Here is a 23625-nt window from a genome sequence, read left to right on the forward strand (position 1 = left end):
GAAAAACCCTAGTATAGGCAGAGCTTGAGAGCCTGAAAGCTTGTTCATGTGATGGATGCAATATTCTTGAGGAAGCAGTTGAACAGCACAATGTGCCTGCAGAAGTGTGTGCAGCTCCATGAGTCAGTGCTGAGCAACTTAAGGTAGTGATTTGGTGGAGCATGCTTTTGGGCAGAGGAACTACGCTGGAGTATGGAAACAGTGAAACAGAAGCAGTAGAGAACTGTGCTTGCAGCAGCTAACTGTATGATGTTCCAACAAAGCATATTAGCTCCATCTATCACTTTTCAGACTGTGGTATGTGCATTCCTCACTCAGCTATAATGCTACATTGTGAAAAGGATATCATTTTCTCTCAGCAACTGAAGAAAGTCTGTATTTCCTGTCTTTGTACTATTTTAACCACGCTATGTTGAAAAGAAGTATAGGTTAAAAAAGAGTAAATAGTAAAAAGTGTACTAACATCCTGAAAAGTGTTATTTTTTATCAACTTACATATAAGATGTATTCAGATAACTCCTTAAAATTGTTTTGATAATCACATCATTCTCAAACTTGCTTAGAAAATGGGATTCCTCTTTTGTTTGTAGCTATGCTGCAGCCTTTGGTGCTGTTGTTTCTGGGTCATCTGTGATCTATGGCACTGATCTTCTAACACAGGATGGCTGTGTACTTTACTTTTTTTTCCCCCCAGTGCTCAGTACCCACATGCCAAGGTAGCTCAACCTTTTCTTGCTTGTGACTGAGCAACAATAAAGCATACTAGTCATCACAGATATCACTGCAAGTTGTTTGGTACATCAGTTGTTTAAGGAAAGAAGATATAAAAGCTTGAAGTCTATTCACTCTGTAACTCCAGGTGGTCACTCTTTCAGAAGAACCTTGTCTGTCCCCAAGCACACACTATAAATCAGCTCATCTGTACTACTTTGATTAGCAATGCTTTTACAACATACAGAATACACTGCTTGAAAGTTAATCCAGGAATAAAAACTGAGGGTACACGGACATCCAAAAAGGATTTTTAAGCAGGAAACTCAGCAAATCTGAAAGCAGCTTGGAACTGAAATTTGACAATGCCTTTGAAAGCCAGTGAAGAGTACAAGGTGTTGGGCAAAATGAGGGTGCTTCAAGTGCTGGCTGGTAATGAGCCGGATATATTACAGCAGGATTTAGTCCTTATTTTCTTTTTCTTCCTTCTTAGCCACTGATCGCAATAAATAAATGAATAAATAAAATCTCAGTAGTTTCAATGGGAAAACTCAACATTATTCCCATGCTTTTCAGAGACTGAAAATTAGGAAAGAACCCGAAAATTCGTGCCGGACGGGTTTCGACGAAACAACAGCACCATAATATGAGCAGCACCCGCTGCTACCGACCTGCGGGGCGACCCCTGGCGGGCCGGGTCGCGGCCAGGCGCGGAGCCCTGCTGCCCTCTGCTGGCACCATCCGGCCCCTCGCCCTCCGGCGGACTCGGGCAGCCCCGAGGTGAGGCTGAACCCCCGAGGGTCACTTTGACCATGGAAAGCCCACCTAAACAGCTGCCCTGTAATGAAGTCTGTGCTGATGTGATTATGCCATTCGCCCTAAAGGTACCTCAGGTACATATGTGTGATCTGCAGTTACACCGCTGTCTCTAGTGGACCTACATCCAATCAGAAATCGCTAATCTTTGAACCCTTATTATAATCATTTTTATATTGCATTTTATGAGTTCTACTTTGCCTGGTTTGTAATACGAGAAAGTCTGAATGCACAGCTAACCACTATTAGACTGCTCTGGCTGAGAGAATTCAGCTCATACATATTCCCTTTAATATAAAAGATGAAGCAAGGTCAGGAATGGATGTAGAACGGCCTAAATTACAGGATCCTGCTGGAGAAAAATGGGAACAGTTAAATTCTGTTCACATTATAGCCAAAAACAAAAAAATCCCTCTGAAATTTCATTGTGAACTGGAAGCTGCTCTCCAGTACATCCCTGAGATACTTGAATAATGTACCTGAGGGCTCAGCCTGGTGCAATTGGGAAAAATCATTAAAAAGCAGGTCAAAAAGGGGCCTTGTGAGGTCAGTTAGCTCATATTTCCATCTCAGGAAAGGACAGTTGTACGTAGGTCACTCCCAATAGATGCCTGTTTTAAACAACTCTTTTGTTTCTACTCTCTTCTCAGGACACTCTCCTGCTGAGCATGTCCTGGAGGGACAGATCCTGAAGGTTTATCTCTGTTTATTGCATTGCCCTTCATTGTAGAGGTACTGGACACCATAGGAAAACTTGGTCAACCCAAGTGGTTGACCATGGATCCTACATCAGCTGAAGCTCCAGGCAGAGAGTCTAGAAAGTGCCAGGAGTTTCACGTAGATCTTGGTCTGGTGGGGCTTTCAGGTTTCCATGGTCAGGAGCCCTGCAACCTGATGGGCCACCAGCCTCACAGAAGTCAGCAGGGAGGTACCCTCCTTCTGTGAGTCTGGAGGTTTTGATGCTGAAAAACACTTCTGTCATGCATTTTCTGTATATAGAGAACTGTTTCTCCTCTTTACCGTACAGCTGATAGCAAATACAGTGTGAGAGCATTGCTAAGATAATGAGAGCAAGGTGACACGGGTGTGAGCCCATGGATGGAAGGACAGCAGAGGGTAATTCATAACTCATATTTCTTGTGATTTGTTTTCTGTCCATAATTATTGCATCTGTGCTGGCCAGCTTCAAAACAATGAAATGCAGCACCCACAGTCAGTGCTGAAGCAGACATGTCCTTGGTGGTGTTATCCACTAGCAACATGTGGAAGAGATTAGGTAAGCAAGGCTGCTCCTGCTGCGGGGTTATCCATGCTCTGCAGCACATGAAAGGTACATTGCTGCCTCTCTTGCACCTCAGGGTGGGCACTGCTGGGAAGCAGCTAGGAAAGCTGCTTTATCTAGAGGCAATACACATCAGCACAGCTGCTGTGAAGTCAAAATCACTCCTTTGGCCTATGCTGCAGCGATAGTAGCATCAGAGAAAACAGGACCTGGTGGCTGCGGTGATCTTTGATGCAGTTTTCTGACGATCAAAGTGGGAAACAAGAGCCCTACATTACTAGAAACTTTTCCCAGCTGCACAGAACTTGCTTATTGGCACCTGCGCTGTGCACGTACCTTATTCCTGTTCTTCTGGAGTCGTTCCTTATTATTTTTAACGCATATCAAGTCGCTGGGACGAGTCCAACCTCCGAGCACTGCTCTTCCATCCTGGGCGACCCCTCGGGTACAGCCGCAGCCCCGGGTCCTACCGGCTGTCGGGAGGGGCCGGAGAAGCGAAGGAGTTAAAGGGAGGCGCTTGGGAAATCTGATGCTAAACGAAGCCCCAGGAATGTTGCACATTGCCATTCCCCTGCAGTCCCCGCTGCGGGCAGCCGCACCGGCCCCGCCGAGGAGCTCAGCCCCGAGGCAGCACTCGCACCTTCCCTCAGGTTCGGCCGGGAGGGATGAGAAGGAAGGTGGGGGAAGAGATTTTATTTAACACGCACACGAGACAGGACGGGGCGGGGGGGTCCCACCACCGAGGGTGGCTCCCCTGACCGCTGCCGCCTCTCTTCTCTTGCAGGCGCGGCCGGAGATGCCGGGCAGACGGCTGTGGTGGGCGCGCTGCTGGCTCGGCGTCTGCCTCTCGCTGCTGGGCGCTGGGGGCGGCGGCGAGCCGTGCCGGGCTCCGTCCTGCGGCGGCGAGGCTCCCCCCGCTCCGTGCCGCGGAGCCCGCTGCGGCCCCAGGGCCGGTCGCCCCTCGCGCTCGTTCCCGCACACCGCCACGCCTCTCCGGCCGCCGCAGGGCAAAGCGCCGTTCTCCGGGCCGCCCCCCGCCGCCAGGGGGAGCGCCGCCGAGCCCTGCCCCGCCGGGGGCTGCGCCTCCAACGCCACCCGCCGCGACTGCCACGGCCTGGAGTGCCGCCTGCCGCCCCGACTGCGGCCACGGCCCCGCGGCCACGGCTGCTCCGCCGCCTCCGAGGGCTGCCCCGAGCCCGCCCTGCTCCGCGCCGCCGACAGAGCCGCTCAGTTCGCGGGAGACGACTTCGCCTACGCCGGGCCCGAGCTGGGCGGCGGAGCCCTGGGGGTGCAGCTCACCTGCGACGTGAAGCCAGGTGCGGGGCGAAGGGGGAACGGGCGGGGAGGGAGGCGCTGGGGCTGCCCCGTTTCCGTCCCTCCGGGCTGTGACTCGCAGCTCGGTTTGGAGGCAGAGCCGTGGCGCTGAGTGCGGAGCTCTGCTCTGTTGTATCACCTCTGTGGGTGCACACCTGCGGGGGTTCTGCAACAGGTGAAGTGTGGTAGAGTAGGGGATCTTCACGGTGCTGTTTCAAAGCAAGTGTCAGTTCTCTGATTTTCTTCGCAATTGTCGGCTCTGGATTTTGTTAGTTTGTAGCAGCACTGTCCGGAGCTCGAGCTGTGTGTACGTTGTGCACCCAGAGTGAATGAACCAGTGCTATTGGTGAGGAACTTGCTGCTGCTCACATGTGGTTGTGCTGTGATAGCCAGCTGAAAACAGCAACAAATTGCAGAGCTCCTCTTACTGCCTAGTATTCAGAGCATTGTACTGCCCCTGTCAGCTTAGCATCCCTGTAGACATGTCCAGGGTTACACTCATGGGTCAGCGAAAGATGCAGTGTGATTGTCCAGGATGTGTGGATTTACCAATGTTAAAAGCATCAGCTGGGCTTTAATGAACACGGAGCAGTTTGTGTTTTTGCCTAATGCCTTGTCTGAGAGATATAAACTTTATGAGGAAGGATGATTTCACTTCAAAGCTAAGGGAAAACATGATGAACGCTTGAACTTTGTCACATCCTTGTGGCCAAGCTGAGTGTGGCTTCTGCAGACAAGAGCCTCAGTTTGGGCATCTACTGAATGGAGTGATGCCTCCTCCAAAACGGCCTCTGGAATTCAGTAATGCCAATCCCAAGGTGAGATTGTGAGATTTAACTCCCCCCCCCCTCCCCCTCCACCTTCACTGTGACAATATGTGACTTTGTCTTTGCTCCCAGATGTTCTGCAGAACCTCTGTGTGTCCCATGACCAAGGGTGGGCAGAAAGCAGAGATGTCTCCATTTATTCTGCTTCTGTGCATTTTCTTTGTACCCTTATCACAATCGCCTTACCTTCCTTTTGCAAAAGGACCCAGGATGTTTGCAGTTTCTTTGTGCTTACCAACATCCATATTTCCAAGTGATACAGATCCTGGCAAATAATAATGACAGCGTGGACAGAAGAGTGACACTTCTTGAATGGTGCTGAAGGCACATGTTGCATCTTCACTGAGAGTATCAGACACAGACTCTAAATATCCTCTTACTCCAGGACTGTCTTTAGAGACCCTAGATCAGTCATGGTACTTGCAGCTGCCATCATGAGATCTGTGCACCCATGATTTCCTAGGCCATAGAGTCGGGGTTAGGTACTGCTCCCTGACACAGGAAAGCACAATACTGGAGAATAAAGCAAAGGGTTGGAACAGTGAAGATGCTGGGGATTTCTGGGACTTGACACATATGCAGCGAAATCTTTCAACTTTATGCTCTTTGCTGTCATGGTGCCAGGTGAAGTCTTGGAAGAGCAAGAGTGTGGTTAGAAGTTTCCTTTAAAAAACCTATTGAGAATGGGTGATATTTCATGGGCAGTGGCTGACAGGGATTTGTGCATTCTCCTTTTCACACCTCAGCCATTCTCACTTGAGGCATTGATGATCGTCATGTGTGTTGGAGAGAAGAAGTGGACAGCACTGCCCACTAACCTATTTAATACTGCAGCAGCCATGGCTCTTGGTGTGATGATCTGGGCTGAACATTTCATTCTGTCTGGATTGGACAAAGGGCCTGTATGCATTTTGCCCATTCCAAACACTGAATGCAGTCCTTCACAAGACAGCTTTCTTTCTGAGAAGTAGAAGAAGAACAGCATGTTGGATTCATCAGCATTTAGCAGAAATCCCACGTGCTTGGCATCAGAAACAACAAAATGAGCCATGTTGACAGTCTTTGGTTTCCTTCAAGTCAGTGCACAGGCAAACATCCAGTATTCTACTCTGACTGCAACCTCTAACATTCACTGCATATACCTAAGACCTCTGAGACCTTCCTTTTGAACACAGAACAGCAGACTTCTTGAAACAGTGCAGAGAATATGTTTTTCAACTCTCATTTGCAGCTGAAGCATGGTTCTGCACAGAAATAATGCATGACCTGTGGAATACAGTAATGAAATGTGATAATCACACATGGAAGCATCTAACACATTTACCATTGTCTGGGGAGAGCAGCTACTCAAACAGCATGTGATGATAATCTGGGGGCAAATGTCTTTTGCTTCTTTTCTTCCAAAGAGACTAGTGCCAAGACTGGAGGAGTCTGAAAGCTGATTTGCAGACTAGTATGTACACCTTTATGCAGATTCAATGCTGTTTCCCAGCAACTCCTTGACCGCATCTTACTCCAAATGAAGGGCTGGCATCCCAAATGAAGGAATGCACATGACCTGTTGCCATTGTTGTGTGTTTCTCTTCATGTTGATCGGTTGTCATTAAATTCTTCATTTTTCCCTCCTGAGCCATTTTCCTGTTGCTTTCTTCTGGACAGACTCCTCTGTGTACCCAAACACTTCCATCTGTGCAAAATAATTTGCAGATGCCATATTTAAATACATGCCAAACCTGGCACATGCTGTTGCATTCTTCTGTGCACTGAGAAGTGTCTGCAGCCCAGTGCCCATCTGCTGTGGTTATTAGGAGTGAGTGGCACCATCCTGGGTCCCATTAAAGATCTCACAGTCTTCCTCCTTCTCTTCCTCACAATAGGAGGACTGCCTTCTTTCAGTCTTCCTGCAGTAAGATTGTTCCTGAGGGAACATGCAGCACCCTCTCAGACTGATGTGACCTTTCCAAGGCATTCTCAGTAGGTGCTTTGTTTATACTGTGGATGGACTGTGGAAATGTGGAGCAGATACCTGCAAAACATTCCTTGCTATGGCTGTGTATGGTGTGTGTACAAAAGGTAATATTGCATCAGCAGCGGAAGGGCAGTTAACTGGGATTGCTGTTGTATACTAACATCCAAACATGTCCTGTGGCAGAATTCATCTTGAACGATTTAAGGCCAGTGTTCTAGAGACAAACCAGTCTGACATTCATTGAGGGTGTTACCTTTAGACAGTTAATGGAGAGAAACGGCTACATTTAGGGCATAATACTTTTGAGCTATTTTGGACTTCAGAGCTTTTCTGACAAACAAGATTCCCCTTCCTCTTAATTGAATGTTGTTTATTTTCAGTAGAGTCTTCTCTTTTGTGCAAGAGCTTTGTTATCTCAGTATTGCTCTGGCACTGTGAATTGCCTATAGCTCCAACTAATGCAGTAAAGGGCCTCTCGTACTGATTTATAACAGTGTGGCTAAATTTAGTCCAATGCTATAAAATAAAAATGGGAATACAAGCAGTTGCAAAGGATTTCTTAGGTCTCATATTGTCACCCACCGAGCTTTAGACGTCTAGAAGGAGCAAAGGTAAATTGACTGACTGGAACACTGCCTTTGTAACAGAGTTCTGTAAGGCTGTTAGGGGAGAGATCACTGAAAGCTGGTCCATCACGTGAGTAGTTTCACTGTGGTCAGTACTTCAAATTATAGCTATTTTTGCTGCTAGCAGTCAGCCAGTTACTGGCTGAAGACAGTGATCCTTAAGTATGTGCTCAAACATCAGCTCTGCATGATGTGTCTTACTGAACTGGGGCTTTTGTTAACACTGTGCATATGCTGTATTAGTTAATTTAATGCCAATGATGATACATTTTCTTCTGTTATGTGTACCTCTTATAATTAATCCTAGTGGGTTTTTTGCTTTTTTTTTTTTTTATCTCTGTAGAGTAGTGAACTGATGATGACATAGCTTTGTAGGCCATGGTTTGTGTCTAGGTATATACTACATTAGCTCAGGGTGGTTCCTGAGTGGTGTCAATCATCTTCCAACAGTGTTTTTTGTTGTTGTTGTTATTATTATTATTATTATTATTATTATTATTATTTATAAAAGACTTAGAATTGTTCCTATTTTTTTTCAGTGAGTTCATAATTTCACCTTTATCACCTTTGAGTTTCTTCTTCCCATTTTATTGCTGGTACTTAGTATCATAGACTCCTTTTACAGTTCTTTGTTATTGACCCTTATTTTTACTACTTTCAATAGCTCAGTGTTCTCACAAAATTTTATCACTCTGTAGTGAAAATTGACCATTTGTTCCTTACTGTATTTGACATATACATAGGGATGACTCATCTGTTATTTACCCCCAGTGATGATTAATTTACCCTGAAGCACAGGGGCTGATTATGTCTTTTTTAGTGTCTCCAACTATAAATGTTGTTGCCTATGAAAGAGAAGAGCTTGCAGTCCCATGGGGGAGCTACAGAGATAGTAAAGGGACTGGTTTTAAATCATGACTTGAATTTAAAGTGCCTTTTCATTAAACCCATTAAAATCGTTATACCTTTGAAGAGATAACACAGCAACCTGGAAAATAATTTGTCTTGGAAAATAACCAGTTGTTTGTATTTCAGGAGAAAATGAAGTTCCATCTGAAGACGCCCTAATACTGCAGCTTCACCTTGCAAAAGGTCATGAGAAATTTACTGAAATGCTCAAAAGCCAGCAGCAGATCATTGTAGATTTACAGCAGAAACTTGCTGAACAGCAACATGTATTGGTTAGCCAGCAACGGGAGATTCTCGAACAGCAAAGAAAAATGTATGAGCAAATGGATCTGATCAAAGTGCAGTATGGCATGCTTTTTGACACAGTGAAACAAATGTCATTTCAGAGTTTGCAAGAAGATATTCAAAGTTATTTTGAAAGTCATCTTCAAGGACTTCAGAACCAGGTCAGGAATCATCTCCAGAAGTCGTACTCTGTGCATAAAGTAGAAGTGGATGCAAAAGTGATAAATGTAGGGGAATCTTTGCTGGACTGTGGTCTTTGTGAAAGTGATGAATTTTGCAATTTCCAAAAGACACCTTCACAGTGTGAAAAATGCACATTGTGTCCTGCTGGTTTTTTCCAAATGGCCGATTGCGCTGCAAACTCTGACCGGATTTGCCAGGTGAAAAATCATTCTGTATCTTTCACTTACTGTTTATGAAGTATTGTGTTGGACATACAGGGATGAGGTTCTGCAAATAACTATTCACAGAGCTGGCTATTTTGCCTAAAGTTTTCCCTGGGTTTTCTCATTGCTATTTGCTGCTGTAAATAGGGCACTAAGTAACATGTGCTGGATGTAAAGCTTTCCCAAGCCTAGCAGCTGCCAGGTCATTGATTCTGCACATCCTGGTAGAAAAGTATACCCTGAAATACACTTATGCATCATAAATTCATTTATTTAATGCCAGGCCAGTCTACATGAACTGCTGGATGCACTGGAAAAGTAGAGGGAAGCTTTATTACATAAAACTAATGGTCATGCATTTGTTAATAAACTGGAAACCAAAGTTATCAGTTAAATGTAAAATCTAATTCTAGCTTAAAAACAACATATGAGGATATAAAATGTTTAACATTCACATTTATAATTGTTAAATACATTTTACTATACAAAACTGGCATGTAAGGAAGGTGCTTTTGTGGTCGCTTCCATTTAAAAATCCTAAGTTATATCAGGATACTTAAAACAGTGCCTTCTTTGCCAGAAGTTGCCTCCAGTTCTTAGCTTCTTGTGGTTGTCTAATTTTCTTTAATGTGAGTGTTTCAAGGCAAGTGTAGCCTTTTGTTCTTTCAGCTCTACCTACTGTATGGTGAGAGTAGAGCCTGTTGAGAGGGAAAGTTAATTTATCATTTCATTTTCCTTGGATGTTTTTCAGTTAGCACCTTCCTCCCAGACTAGATATCTTTAAGAGCCTTTTCTAATGTTAGAAAAGTTGTTGCAATGTCCTCAAGACCAATTGAGTGATGCATTAAAGTTTTTCAGTATGATTCTTGTAATTTACAGGACAGAGATGAATGCACTGAATCTCCTAGCATTTGTGGCGAGAGAATAAAATGCCTGAATACTCCAGGTAAGTTATACTCTCTGATAATTAAAGGATGAAGATAATTAGATCTTCAGGAACAGGTCAGAAGAATAGATAAAGGTTCAGGCCTGTACGCTTGTGAGTAACAGTATGTTCAGCTTGGTGGAATCAAAGGGGTTGAGAAACAGTCAGCTCTAGGTTGATAGCAGTTCTTGTGGACAGATAATAGGCCCTTTAGAACATAATATCCACTAGCACCTTTGGAGGGTCCCTTTTACCTTATTTTCTTGGGTGTTTGTATGCTTTGATTTTAATTTCCTCTTATAACCTGACCGTATTCTTGTTTATGCTGGTGCAAATGGAGTGAAAATCAAAGATTCCATTCCTAATGGAGAAAAATTGGTGTCATTTTCCTTCAGCTGCACTGAGGTAGATATTTGATTTGATCTAATGAAGGTGCTTTTAGAGTCTTTCTTCATCAATCTTATCCTCCTTCAAGCAATAATATTGTCAAATATTGAGGAATGATCAACAGTTTTTATCATTTGTGAGTGTGGAGGAATTTTCAGTCATTTAAGATTGGATCTGAGTGGAATTGTAAACTTCACACTTAGCCTTCATTGCTTCTCATGGCAGTCAGACACAAAGAGCAAAATTAACAGATATACTGAGCAAAGTGTATCCAGGTACTAGGATAATTCCTGGTCAGCCAAAACAAAACCAACCAAAACATGAAAGAAACTGATCAAATAGAGCACTTCACCAATCACAACTTGTACTGAAGTACACTCAGTAAAGTAACCAAGGAAATACTTAATCAGCTTGTATGCTTTCCATCCTCTAGAGTCAGTCTTAACTAAAGAAGAGACAAGATGCTTCTTTGTAGCCAGCCTCACTGGTGAGCAATTAGGTGCAGGACAGCCTGGGGCACAACGTTTGAACTGAAGCATCTGAAAGGCTTGGTCTCTTCTTTAGTAGGAGGCTGGGTTTGATGCTATCGAGCTGGTAGTTTTGTGTAAGGAAACCTATAGGGACCCAGTCTGAGGAAAGGAGAACCACCAATGTGGGAGTCATTTGGTGATGACACAGCTCTAGTTTGTGACATGGGAGAGGGAAGGCTGTAAGGAATTTATCCAGAGGGCTGTGTGGGATGACCCAGACCAAGCGTAGCTGTTTTCTGCTGCTGGAGGAGAAGTTTGGAGGAAAAAATACTACTGTGATAATGGTGGTTTGTCAGACCACAGTCAGTAGCAATGTGTTTGAAAGGAAAAGACTCTTTCTCTGATTCCTCTTTTCCCATTTCTAATGGTGGCTTATGAAGATGTGAGGACAATCTGTCTCCTATCACCCAGGCTAGGAATCACTGTTCTGTCAACATTTTCCCCATCATCTGTCATGGAAGAGGGAGTGCTGTTTGTATTTTTTGTTTGATAAGATTGCTACTTTGAGCTTGTCTGTTCATGATGGCTCATTATCTTACACAACTGCAGTTAACTTGTCAGAAGGGCATCTGAAACTGGATGTTTGTTTTGGGTAATGTAGGGTAGGTGGGGATGTGATCTGATATATGAATTCCAGATGTTGTATGTGATTTCTTCAGCTGCACACAAAGTTTGTTGGATCTGTAGCAACTCATGTTCCCAACTCAAGTGGGAAGGGAACACATAGCAGCAAAAAACTGTACAACTAGGAGCCCCTCTTTCTTCACCCTGCCACTTTTCTGTGCATCATACCTCTTTCCCCTGCTGCCTTTCCTTGTTTTTATCTGGGATGGGAGTTGTTAGGTCATTTGAGGAAATATTTGTCACCAAGGAGCTATCAAAGTGCTTGGTTTTCTCCTCACACAATCCCAGGAGAGCAGTCAGACTGTTGTCCTTGAAGTGAATCTGCCAAGTGGAGATGGCCAAAAGCACTCTCTCCAGGACACCATGCAAACTAAAGGGGAGTCTATAGGACTTACTATGGGATGCTGTGGGGAGAGGATTTAGAGATTGCATGAGATCTGTTATGGAGTGTAATAGATGAATATGGGAATATACAAAAACTGTTATGAGTATTTAGAGGAAAGTAAGGAGGGCTTGCAAAATTCAGGCTGGATTAACAGGTAAGCAGGATAAGAGGTCTGTGGACCATCAACTGTACCCAGACCTCATGCTTTGGTGAGCATGTGTGTTCAGATGCCAGCGACTGAAGGAGATCAGACAGTCTAGGACCAGTCACTGGAGAGTCCCATATGGTGTGTACATATTGCACTACTGGTCTTCAGTGCCATGCAGCTAGAGAGAACAGGCCTGAGCCATCTGTGCTGTACATGTTTGTGTGAGCATTGCATGTGCTTTTTAAGGTTTTCTGTCAGTGTTCATCCATGTGGCTGGCTGTGTTCTGTGCATAAGGCTGCCAGGCATACAAGATCAGCCTGACTGCATGTGAGGGCACAAAACTGGGACAACTTCATATCTGTGAATTCACAAAACAACTTTAATGCAGCTGGGCTGCTCACAATAAAATCAGGTGCAGCAGTGTCCAGAGCAGGGGCCTGGAAGAGGTGGGAGAGATTGTCAGAAATGGTAGAGAGAAATAGGAAGCAGTCACAGCATGCTGCTGTGCTGGCCATCTGATGTTTGGCTGCTGTTTGCTCCTTGACCTTTTCAGGTCTGCAGAGGTTAGAATGCTGCTGCTGCTGCTGTGTCCACAGTAGGAGGCAGCCCATGTGCTGCTTTGAAGTCACCTATTTCAAGTACATGAAGGGATAGCACCTGTTGCAGATAGATAGAACTGGTTAAAAACTAGACAGCATAATAAGAGTAGTCACCACATCTGTTTGTAAAGCTTGATATTTATAAAAAAACTTAAATGTAAATAAAAATGTAAATAAAAAAGAAGCAAATAGCACAAATAAGTATGTCTAAGCACTTCTGCAGATCATCTCTGCTGTATGAAATGGTTCTATTTGTGTATTCAATATCAGCTCATCCTGCATGTTTCAGTGGTGTGGGAGCTGTTGATTTGGGAAGCAGGACTGGTTAGGTAGTTTCATGGCAGCTATTACCATGGTGAAAAATGGTCTGTTTTTAAAAGGAAAGCTTGCCAGGGACCTTCTGTGTTCCCTATAGAATACTCGTAGTTGAAAAAATGTCATCTTATTTATTTTGCTTTTGCTTCTTGTAAAAAAAGCCAAATGGTTTTCAGGTGAATAAAATGTTAAGTTTCATTTGGCTTTTTTCAAATGGAAAAATATTACTTTTACACACCGAGCTTTTCTGAGGAAAACCTACTTGGTCTCTAAAGGAATCTCCTCACATCCTACAATATATGGTCCTACATAACACTATGTGTTAGTGAAGAATCAAGTGAATGAAACATGGGTAGACAAAAAGAGGTGTGAGGGTGAATATATGAAGCCTGTATAAATGAATACTGTGAGAGTCCCAGCCAAATAATATTGTGTCAGAAGTGAATTTTAGCCAATATTTTGGCTTCCCTCATGTGCCAGGTGCACATATACTATTCTGGTATGTAGTTCATAATATGTGAGCATGCTTTTCTGCCTGTGACAGCAGTCTATGTTGCTGGCTCTGTCCTGTGTTGAGCAGTGGAGAAAATCGGCTTGCTGGGGTCCATGTCAAATGCTTATAGTCCCAGTCTTGGAGGTGATCTCTGCCTAGATACAGCAACTTTCTAAAGAGTAAAGCAAATGTATGCATCCAAGAAACACCTGTGAAGAAAATAACACAGTGGATAATAAAGGATACTTAAGAGGAGCTGTAGGAAAGGTGATTATTGGGTTTGATTAGGTGTGGTCAAAATGCTGAAATTAGTGCATTGGCACATAAACTCTGAGGCGCAAACTGCAAGTGGTCATTCTTTTGGTTGTCTCAAATTAAGTGCATTGATTTAGATCCTGAGGGCTCTGTGCACAAAGGTGCTGGGCACCAGCTGCTCCAGCTGGAGGCAACAGCAGATGGCAGTGCTCTTGGAAAACTGACAGAAAATTACAGGCTGTTTTTAAAACCTGCTCTGTGAGTGTGCATTCTTTGATCCACTGAGGTCACAGCGTGCCATCCAACAGCACAAAATTACCTTCTTTCAAATTAAGTAATTCCGAATGGCATCTCTGGATATTTTCTGTGGTGTTTTTTTCATCTGATTGTCTTAGGCTATCAAGACCATTGCTATCCCATGTCTCACAGCAGTGTTTTTCTTCATTTCAAATGTGCAAACTCTGCATAATGATTTTAAGCCATATGTTTAGCATTTTGTTTTTCCTACTTGTCTCTTGCAGGATCATTAAAACCAGCACACAGAATGCCTGAGGTCTGTGTCCCTCAGACTGAAAAGGACTGCTTTAGCAATCACAGCTACATCAGCGCTGCCCATAACATGCATGGGCAGCAGTGGACATTTTTTGTGTAGAGGAACTCTACCTTAGTTGAAAATATCTTCACTGCTTAGTGCTATACCTTTTATTTATAAAAAAGTGTCTTTGGAGCAACGTCACATCTGACCTGTTACAGATTTTGGTTAGAATTTCCCCTATTCAGCCCCTTTTCTCTCCTTGCTCCTTCCACTCTAAACCACTGAATTCAGCTTGGACAAGTTCCCCTCTGTTTTATAGCAAGGATCCTTTAGTAGTGCAAAGCGATCTAACGTAGAAGCACATATTGGTTTGTGTTGGAAGAGTCCTTGAAAATCATTGAGTCCCAATCCCTGGATACTGGCATAGATAACTTCCACCAGATCCAGCTGCCCAGAGCTTTGAACACCACCACAAATGGGGAATCCACAGTTTCTCTGGGCGGGAAAAGACAGTACCTCACCACACTCCAAGTAAAGATTTACTTCCTGGCTGTCTTCAATTCATCAGGGCTGTCTTCTGTTTTCTCTCATAATTAGATAACTTATCAAACATATGTGATATGTGATGTATGTAGATCTGTAGAGTTCTTACATTTAATGTTTTAAAGATTTAACAATAAAATTGCCCTATTTCTGTGAACAGGTGGCTTCCGATGCCTTGGAATAGCTGAGAAAGATGCAGCTCTGGGATTGTGTGGAGAAGAGTATTTCTTTAATAAGGAAATGCAAGAATGCCAAGCGTGTTTGAAATGTGAAGATGGAATGGTGGCCATGCCTTGTTCCACTGTCAGTGACACGGTTTGTTCAGCAACCAGCGAAAGCAAGCTATCAGAATCCTGGGCTGCAAACATCATTTTACCATCCGTGAAGTCTGGCATCTCTCAGGTCTACTCTGGCTTGAACTTGAAGATAAGGGAAAAGCTTCACTGTGACATCCTGTCCATCGAAGATCACAGCCTGATATTCAGGCAACATGGTTTGTTGTGGACTGACCTAAATTTTGCAGTAAAACACAACTGCAGGAATTTTTTGCAACTTTCCTTAAAGCTAAATGGCACTGAGGAAGGCTATGAGCTGAGTGGTGTTCGCATTGAACAGCCAGAAGGAAAATATTTCCAGAGCACCAGTTTAAGCAGCGCTGCTGAGGTGGAGCCCAGCCAAACTCTTTCTGTGTTTTTGAGGAGCCCAAACCAATTCTGCAATCAAAGTAAAGACTTACATATTTACGATCTTAATAGCCCACTTAGTCTGTTCTGGTTGTCTCATGACACGGGTGCTGTAGCAATCAGTGCACACATGTCAACAGCAATGCATTACCAAACCAACTATCGACCTACATTTAAAATAGTTTCTGTTTCCGACCCTTACATGCTAAGTTTATCCCATGATGGCAGAGCTATAAAATTCACTGAAACAGGCGTTGTCAAATTTGTGTTGCACCAAGCATTGTATTCTATGGGTCACACTTGTGTTCGGGAGGGTTTCTCTTTAATTTCTTACATAAATAGGAACGGTACCAACAGAGAATTAATGAATGTATTTAAATCTGGGGTAAATTACAGAGATACATCAATATCTGCTTCTGGGGCCACAAAAGTTGCTGCTGGAGATCTGATTAGCTTTGAGATACTCTCTCCCGCACAATGTAGTGTTCGGTATTTTGGAGATAGTTCTGGGATTAGTATGTTTAGCCTTATCTGGATACCTTCAGCAGTTTCTAGTGCCATATCAGCCACAGTTTCTGTTACAGGCCTGCCTACTGGAGCTGTGAGAAACAAATTACTGGATTTCACCCAGATCTCATCCAATGAGAAACAGATACAGCTGGTTTCATCTGGACAGCTTGCTCAGAAGTACTTCATTTTTACAGAAAAGGGAGTTGCCAGTCTTGCATTTAACTTAAAGCTAATCCATTCATGCAGTGTGCTCAAAGTGACTCTCAACCAGTTGACCATGGATCACATGCAACCCACCATAATTGCTCAGCAGATTGGAGGGCAGATGCCAGAGGGAAGCATATGGACCAGTGTGGCCCTTCGTGCATCTTTTGAAGTACATAATGGAACACTGATATCAGTTTCTCTTGACTGCGTACGTGGAAGGATCAATCAGATCACTCGTGAACATGGAACCAGTGTATCTATTTTATGGATTTCATCTTAATTTCTGTACAGTAAAGATAGCACAGAACTGGGGTTTAAATTGGATGTGGATTCTACTCTGATTCTTTGTCTGCATTTGACACCTTGCAGTGTGACAACATGAACATATTGTCCCACTAAAGAGCTCTCAAATTTAGGAATATTTAAATATAATCTTAATTACATGATCAGTATTTAAAGAAAAGAGAACTTTCAGAGTTCCAAGATAGTACTTCTGTTAACATCTTCAGGCAAGGGATCTATGGCTTCAACTCAAAACTATTTTTTACAGTGGAGTCTCTTAAAACCAATTATTTCTGGACCACAGAAAATTGCAGGTGAGAGTAAATACATAATTTTTGGTACCGGAACTGAAAGCAGCATGGCCAAGTAATGGAAGTCTGTTTTCACTTTCCTCTGCCAACAAGACTAAGTGCACTCGGAGGCAAATTTGTTTACATCTTATAAAGTGTTCTGTTTAATCTTTAAGTGCCTTAAGCGTGCCTTGAAGTAGAAATGGTAATATGATAACAATGAATTATACTTGCACAATATCGTAAAAGTGGACCTGGATCAAAAATAGAACATTGTTTTTACAAAACATAATCACTGTTCTCATCATGAACATTGTAACTAATGATCTTTCTAAGTTAATTTTTAAGTAATCTGCTTTTGAGTAATTTGGGAAGACTGATTCCCATTTTGAGTTGTAGCGAGTGAATGGTTGCATGATGAGAAGGAAGGAGATATTAGTAACATGTCTTGAAAGTCAAGCTTTAAAAGGAAACAGACTTTTATTCAGTTTCTTACCAATTATGAATTCTTTTTATGACCAAAAAGGGATACCATTTACATGCATGCTTATTTTGCTGAACTGGTGCTTAATTTTAGAAGTTCTATTTTGTTAAATTGCTCAGTTAATTTTAAAATGAAATTATGTATTCAATGACACTGATTATTGTCTTCTTCCAACTCTTCCATCAAACTGGTCTTTCTGATTTGTGTTTCTCTCCTTTCTTCTCCTGAAGCATCACTGCTGCTTCACTCTGTTCTTACTTTGTTAGTAGTAAGAAGAAAAAAAAAGTAGCTCAACTTTTTCCAGCCATCCTTCACCAGCCCTGCTGAAGAGCAGGTGTGTATGTATGTCACGTATGTAAGAGGAGCATTATTAAGACAGCTGCAGACTGTCTACCATCAACCTATTTGAAAGTGAGACTAGTATACATGATATGACTTTACTGTGGGTGTCTGCCTGAGCACATGCATCTCAAATGCATGCACTTTCCTGTGCTCTTCAAGTGTTCTGGGGATTGTTATCATTTTTATTATTATTATTATTATTATTATTTTTTGTAAAAGCTAGAACCCAAATACAAGAGTTCTATCTGGTGCTTCCATTTTTACTTGTAATTTTCTGATTGTGTCATTAACACTTGTGGTTATCTTTCCCTCATCCTTTTTTCTTCAGGTTTGAACTCAGAGATTTGCAGGCTTTGGAGAGATTGTTCTCCTGCACCAAACAGAATGCTAGTATTTCTTGTTTCAGTTCTTTAGTTTGAGCAACCCATTGCAATATACCTCACTGGATGCTGTGTTGAGGCCAACACAACCACAGTAAGTTCAGTCCTGGTGTCATATCTTCTCTAAAGACTCACCTCTACAAATAGGTGGTTTTGTGAGGAGGGTGTCAAAGGCCTTCTTCCTCTCAGAAGCAGTCAGCTCACTGCTGTATCAGGATGTCTGTGCTGCAAGAGAAGCTCTGCAGAGAGCAGACCTGGATATTTCTTGTAGTGAAACTGGAGGGAAGACAATGTTGGAGAAGGCTTGAAGCAAGATGCTTGTGTTTTTATTTGACGGAAAGTCAAGAAAATAATTTTCTCACGGGCAAAACCCCTTATTTTTCTTGTCTGCTTTACCATATGCAGTTGTTTTAGAGGCTGTCACCCTCATTAAATTGATAGCTTAAGAGTCATTCTGGATTTAAACCTGTGTAGCAGATAATCGGAATCTAATGTAGGATGTAATCTAACACATCTTTAGTAAAGTGCAGATCTTACTTGAACATAATAAGCATTTGCCCTTATGTAGCATATAGCACATCTAACAGCATGATTTGTATGTGTATATTTTACTTGAGCGAGTTTGTATTACCAGTGGAATTGCTTGAATATGGAGAAGACTAATGCTTCAATCCTGCGTTGTGCACACAGTGATGGCACTTCCATTTAAATGCGCCATTATTAAAGGATACAGAAACTACCAGGGAGCTACAAGTGAGCATTATTACAGCTAAGGGAGATCGCAGAGTATGAAATCATAAATACAGTATATCTTTTCTGAAGATTCTTTGGGGAGTGCCCATAATTGCCCTCAAATTAATTTCTGCATGGGGCAGAAATACAGTACTTTGCAACCATCTGGTAATGGTAATGATTTCATATAGTTTTGCTATTGCGATTGAGTATTTGCACAATGAAAAAAAATATATAGATTTCTTCTAAATACCAGCTATTAACTGCAACTTACAGCAGGCTTAGCCTTATTCCAGTCAAGAAAGACTCATCATTTGAGCCTGTTTTCATTGCTATCTTTTAAAAAAAAATGACCAAAATTAAGAGCTCAGTCCACTTAGTTACAGTAATGTGAATTTGGAATGTGTTGGAGTCAGTGTGGATTTATGGTAGTCTAACTAACAGCACAGTATATAGCCTTTGCCTCTATGAAAATGATATATATTACCTCATTCCATGCAATATTAAGTGGTGCACTACAGTCCTGCATAAGATAAAATTCAAAAGCAATCAAACTATGTACAATGAATGCTAATTTTATGGCACTTATCCCATTTGCTGTAATTAATTGCATGCTTCATTCTTGACAGATATAACCTAACAATTATATTTACAGCATAGGAACTTTTTTATTTGAAGTTTTCATGTGGTTTATTTCTTTAAGTAGAATAATATAATGCTGTGAAGTACAGCACTCATTTTTTTTTTCTTTTGTGTCTTTTGATACCGCATTCATGGATACTCTTAAAAATTTGGGAAGCTGTCTCCAACCTTTGCTTCCAGTGGCTGTTTCTAATGGGGATGCTCCTAAAGTCTTGTAGAGTAAGTGCAAGTACAGAGGCTAGCAAAGTCTGTACAGAAACAGTTGAAGTTAATACGTCTATATAGGTCACTCCAAAAGTAATGCCTCCTATTTATTTCCATGGAAGCAACTGATACAAAGAGCACAGTAACACTGTTTGATAGAACAAATTCTAAGCTACAAAACATTTATCTTTAAACACTGTCACCATTCTTAGCTACATGTTTTGCCAGTGATGAACAAGAGCCTGCATGCTGTGCTTGTAAAAATCTGCACCAGTGGAGGTGACCCACTGTCACCACTGCTGAAACACACCACCCACACCCTCACCATGCCCACAGCCACTCCTTGGGCTCCATAAATGTTCAGCAGGTCAATGAATGTCAGTAGATGCAATTTGTTCCACACGGAGGCATACAACGGCACACCTTTGCTCCATCTGCGCTTCTATGTCAGACATCATTCTGTCAGACTGCCCCTCTGCTTCCATCTGTCATGGCAAAAAAAAATGGGATGTAGGTGGGAAGGTTCAACCTCTACTGCCATACCACCAACATCCACCTCTGAGAGTGTGGGTCAAGATAATAAGATAGGAAACATTACTTTCAAAGCAGCTTTCATAGAAAGGTGGATGTTTTACTTATGCAGGTAATAGGAAATGTTGCGGAAAACGTGACAATTACAGGAGGAAGATAATGTCGACTGCGTAGTGCTGCTCACTTAAGAGGAAAATGGATCTGCCTTACAAAAGCCTGCATCACTTAATATGAAGCATTTAGCAGTTTGAGAGAGCTTACCTAAATATATTTTATTAAATATAAACTTCTGTGATTTTTGAAGTCAAAAGTTGGGTAGAATGCATTGACTACTTTAATTTAATATTTTGGATTGTTCCCTTTGTCCTGTGGTCTGTGCAGCTTGCAGTACACAGTGAAAAAGACACTAGTTTCAAGTGGTGCTTTCTGATAAAATTTCCTTCTTTGAAATATTACCTTGTGTTAAAAATACCGTTTAGACATTTCTGTTAATATTATATTGTAATATGTTTTAAGAGAACTTTGCTGAAATAAATACACCATTGCAGTTTTGTCACAGCCTCTTTTGGAGATAGATTCCTACATTACCTGAGTCACTAGACCTGTGCTTGTTGAAGTGACATTAAACAAGAAAGTGAAAGTGGGGTGGTGGAATGGAGATAGGAGGCATGAAAAAGGGGAGAAAGAAGGAACAAACTCTGGCGTTCATTTGACTGAATGCAAAAGACTTCAAATTGGATTTCACTAGAACAGTATGAAAGAAATACTTGCTTTCTCAACCAGTTGTAATTGAAAAATGTGTTCAGCTGAAAATGGATTCAATCACATGTGGCTTCGTTTCTGTCTCTTCAACCTGCCACCTACAAACTTCTGTAAGTCTCAGCAACTGATATTACACTGAATACACTCATGTGTTTTGCTGAGTTGGCACATTAAGTACTGTAATTGGGTAATTACACAACAACTTATGTTATGAAACCTTTGGAAATATTTGTGGGTTTTGTCATGAAAGCTCATTGTTACCTTCTAAGTGTGTTTGCAATGGGAACTGCTTCTCATTAGATAAATGAGCCTTCTCTGAGCTTCACATTATTATCCTTTGACTGCTAACGGTACCTAATGCTGCTCATTTTAGTCTCCTTTGAGTATTTCTCTGTTATACTGCAGCCAATAATGCAGGCCTACTAAGTGGCTTCAGGACCTCTGTACATATGGGATGTCAACAGAACATTTTCCTGAGTTGTTTCATTGTTTTGTATCAAAGATTAAATTAGTTCAGGAGTCCATGTGATAGATACGAGCTTTCAGTGCAAATGTGACCCTATGAGTGATTTAGACTGGTTTTCACATCTGAGTTGCATGACTGCAGCCTTCTATTGCTGAGAATAAAAGAGTTCTGAAACTACTCAGATTAAATGCAGGTGTCTTCAGTAAAGAGCTGGAGATGCTTTGCATCAAACTGAAATAGAAGCCACTCATTCAGAAGGTCAAAAAAGTAAAAAGATTTAGTATATATTGTAAAATACTCTGTTTGTTGAAGGAGAAGTACATTTGTTGGTTTTATTAGTAGAGGAGAATAAATGCTTGTGCCTTATGCCAAGTAGGTAAGATAAATTGCTCGAGATGCCTTTATGGCTGAACGTGCTCTGTGCTTCACATTTCTCGAGCACAAGCCTGCATTTGTTTAAGCCTTTGCTCCAAATACCGCTATCATATCAATGACTAAACACAGATTAAAACCTCTCCAAGGATATTTTCCCTTTTCATGTTCAAGGCCCAGACAAACAGTATATTTCAAATGCATCTGATCTGTCCTCCAAAACCAGCGCCCAATATGTAGTATTTCCCAGAGACACGAGCCCCAGGATTCAGGCTGAGGCAGCAATTGTTCCAGGGTGCCCCAGTCTGCTCAAACTTTCCCTCACCTTTTGATTCTTCCAGAGTTGAGCAACAGAGAAATAACCCAGTGCCCAAAGTAAACTGGGCAAAAGTCACATGCATAATTTTTTAATTTTTATTTTAAAGATTATCTATCAACATCTAAAACCCTGCTCCTAAGAGCAATAACTTCTTTTAATGAAGATGACATTTGTTAAAGTAAATGTGAGAGCCAGTCCGGAGCCTACAATGTGTCTGCTGCACTGACAAAGAAGCACTCATATCTTTCCATAGCTTGGAGTAACATCCAGAGCAGACTCCAGCTCACTGTTCACATACACAGTATATTGCAGTAGAGGTTTCCATGTTGTCATTTCCCACTTCTGGAAATACAGAAATTCACTAAGAGATCTCCTTGGTTCCTTTCATACCTAGAAACAACTTGTTTCAATAACAGTGCTCTTCAGTGTTTCACAACTTCTCACCATTTCTCACTTTAAGACTGTTGATACGTGGACATCCTTGAAAGCATCTTCCAGCTTTGTGTGCACAAGCACCTGAGAACTGGCTCATAGCCGAGGAAAAGTTGATAGCACACTGTTCTTTACCTTCTCAGTTGCTCCAAAAGCCAACTATTCAGAGATCTGCTTTCACATAGTCTTCATGGCAACTGATTTCCAGAGGCCAAACCACAAAGTGCTGTGTTTACTTTGCAGTAAGATTTTGATAAATACTTACAGTTTCATAGCTGTCTTCATTTGAAAATCTATTTCAAAATGTATGTTCTTTAAGTTCAGCACAACTAGATCATTAAATGCTTCAGCTGGTTTAATTATAACTATATGGACAATACTCCAAGTGCCACAACACTGATGTAGATACTTTGAATACTAAGAACTACAAGGTGTTTCAGATTTTGGAACAAGCTTTTGAGGAAATGGGCAACGTTTTGTTCGAAGCACAAACAGATTTTAAAACAAGCTTTTGAGGAAATGGGCAACGTTTTGTTCGAAGCACAAACAGATTTTAAAACAAGCTAATTTGGTGAGGACTGTTATGAAGATGCCTTTTCTTCTAACCCCACCTACTTGGGGATTATAACAGCTATGTAATAAAGAAGAGCTTAAGGTTTTTTTGAAGTTATGCCAGAAACCATTTTATTTCTAGTTGCTTTTAAGGCCACAAAAATGCACAAGTGCATTAAACTTTTTCTCTGCCATCCTACTTTTTTTCCACACGGCTCATCTGGCCAAAGTCTGTCAATGTTACGAAGCTCTGAAATAGATTTATTAACAGCAGGATTTTTACTGGAAAAAAATAAATACAACAAACCTTGGTACCCCTCTGACACTGGTTAGATGGCTATTTCACGTGAAATTGTCACTTCAAGCACATTTTATGTTATCACAGAATCATAAAATGGTTTGGGTTGGAAGGAATCTTACAGATCATCCAATTTCATCCCCCCTGTAATGACAGAATGACTGGCATGATGAAAAGATGTTACAAAGGAAGATATAATGGCCTTTCACTGAGATACCTCTAACAATCTAGGTTTACAGAAGAAACTCCACAGGGAAGGGATCTCCAGGAAG

At 42.0% G+C, this 23625-nt stretch overlaps 1 protein-coding gene across 1 annotated transcript; it reads left to right on the forward strand.

Moving 5' to 3' along the window:
* The first annotated feature begins 3271 nt into the window (after positions 1 to 3271).
* Positions 3272 to 20713, forward strand: LOC107308986. The gene is made up of 4 exons (XM_015853334.2): positions 3272 to 4125; positions 8581 to 9119; positions 10005 to 10071; positions 15026 to 20713. The coding sequence occupies exons 1-4, from the start codon at positions 3606 to 3608 to the stop codon at positions 16543 to 16545; spliced, it is 2646 nt and encodes an 881-aa protein (XP_015708820.1). The 5' UTR covers positions 3272 to 3605; the 3' UTR covers positions 16546 to 20713.
* The last annotated feature ends 2912 nt before the right edge of the window (positions 20714 to 23625 follow it).

This window comes from Coturnix japonica, chromosome 2 (genome assembly GCF_001577835.2).
Source record: "Coturnix japonica isolate 7356 chromosome 2, Coturnix japonica 2.1, whole genome shotgun sequence".
NCBI classification, from domain to species: Eukaryota; Metazoa; Chordata; class Aves; order Galliformes; family Phasianidae; genus Coturnix; species Coturnix japonica.

Coding starts and splice junctions, on each gene's coding strand:
- LOC107308986 (XM_015853334.2), top strand. CDS start 3,606: ATGCCGGGCAGACGGCTGTGGTGGGCGCGCTGCTGGCTCGGCGTCTGC. Junction 9,120..10,004: donor ACTCTGACCGGATTTGCCAG/GTGAAAAATCAT, acceptor TGTAATTTACAG/GACAGAGATGAATGCACTGA. Junction 10,072..15,025: donor AAAATGCCTGAATACTCCAG/GTAAGTTATACT, acceptor TTCTGTGAACAG/GTGGCTTCCGATGCCTTGGA.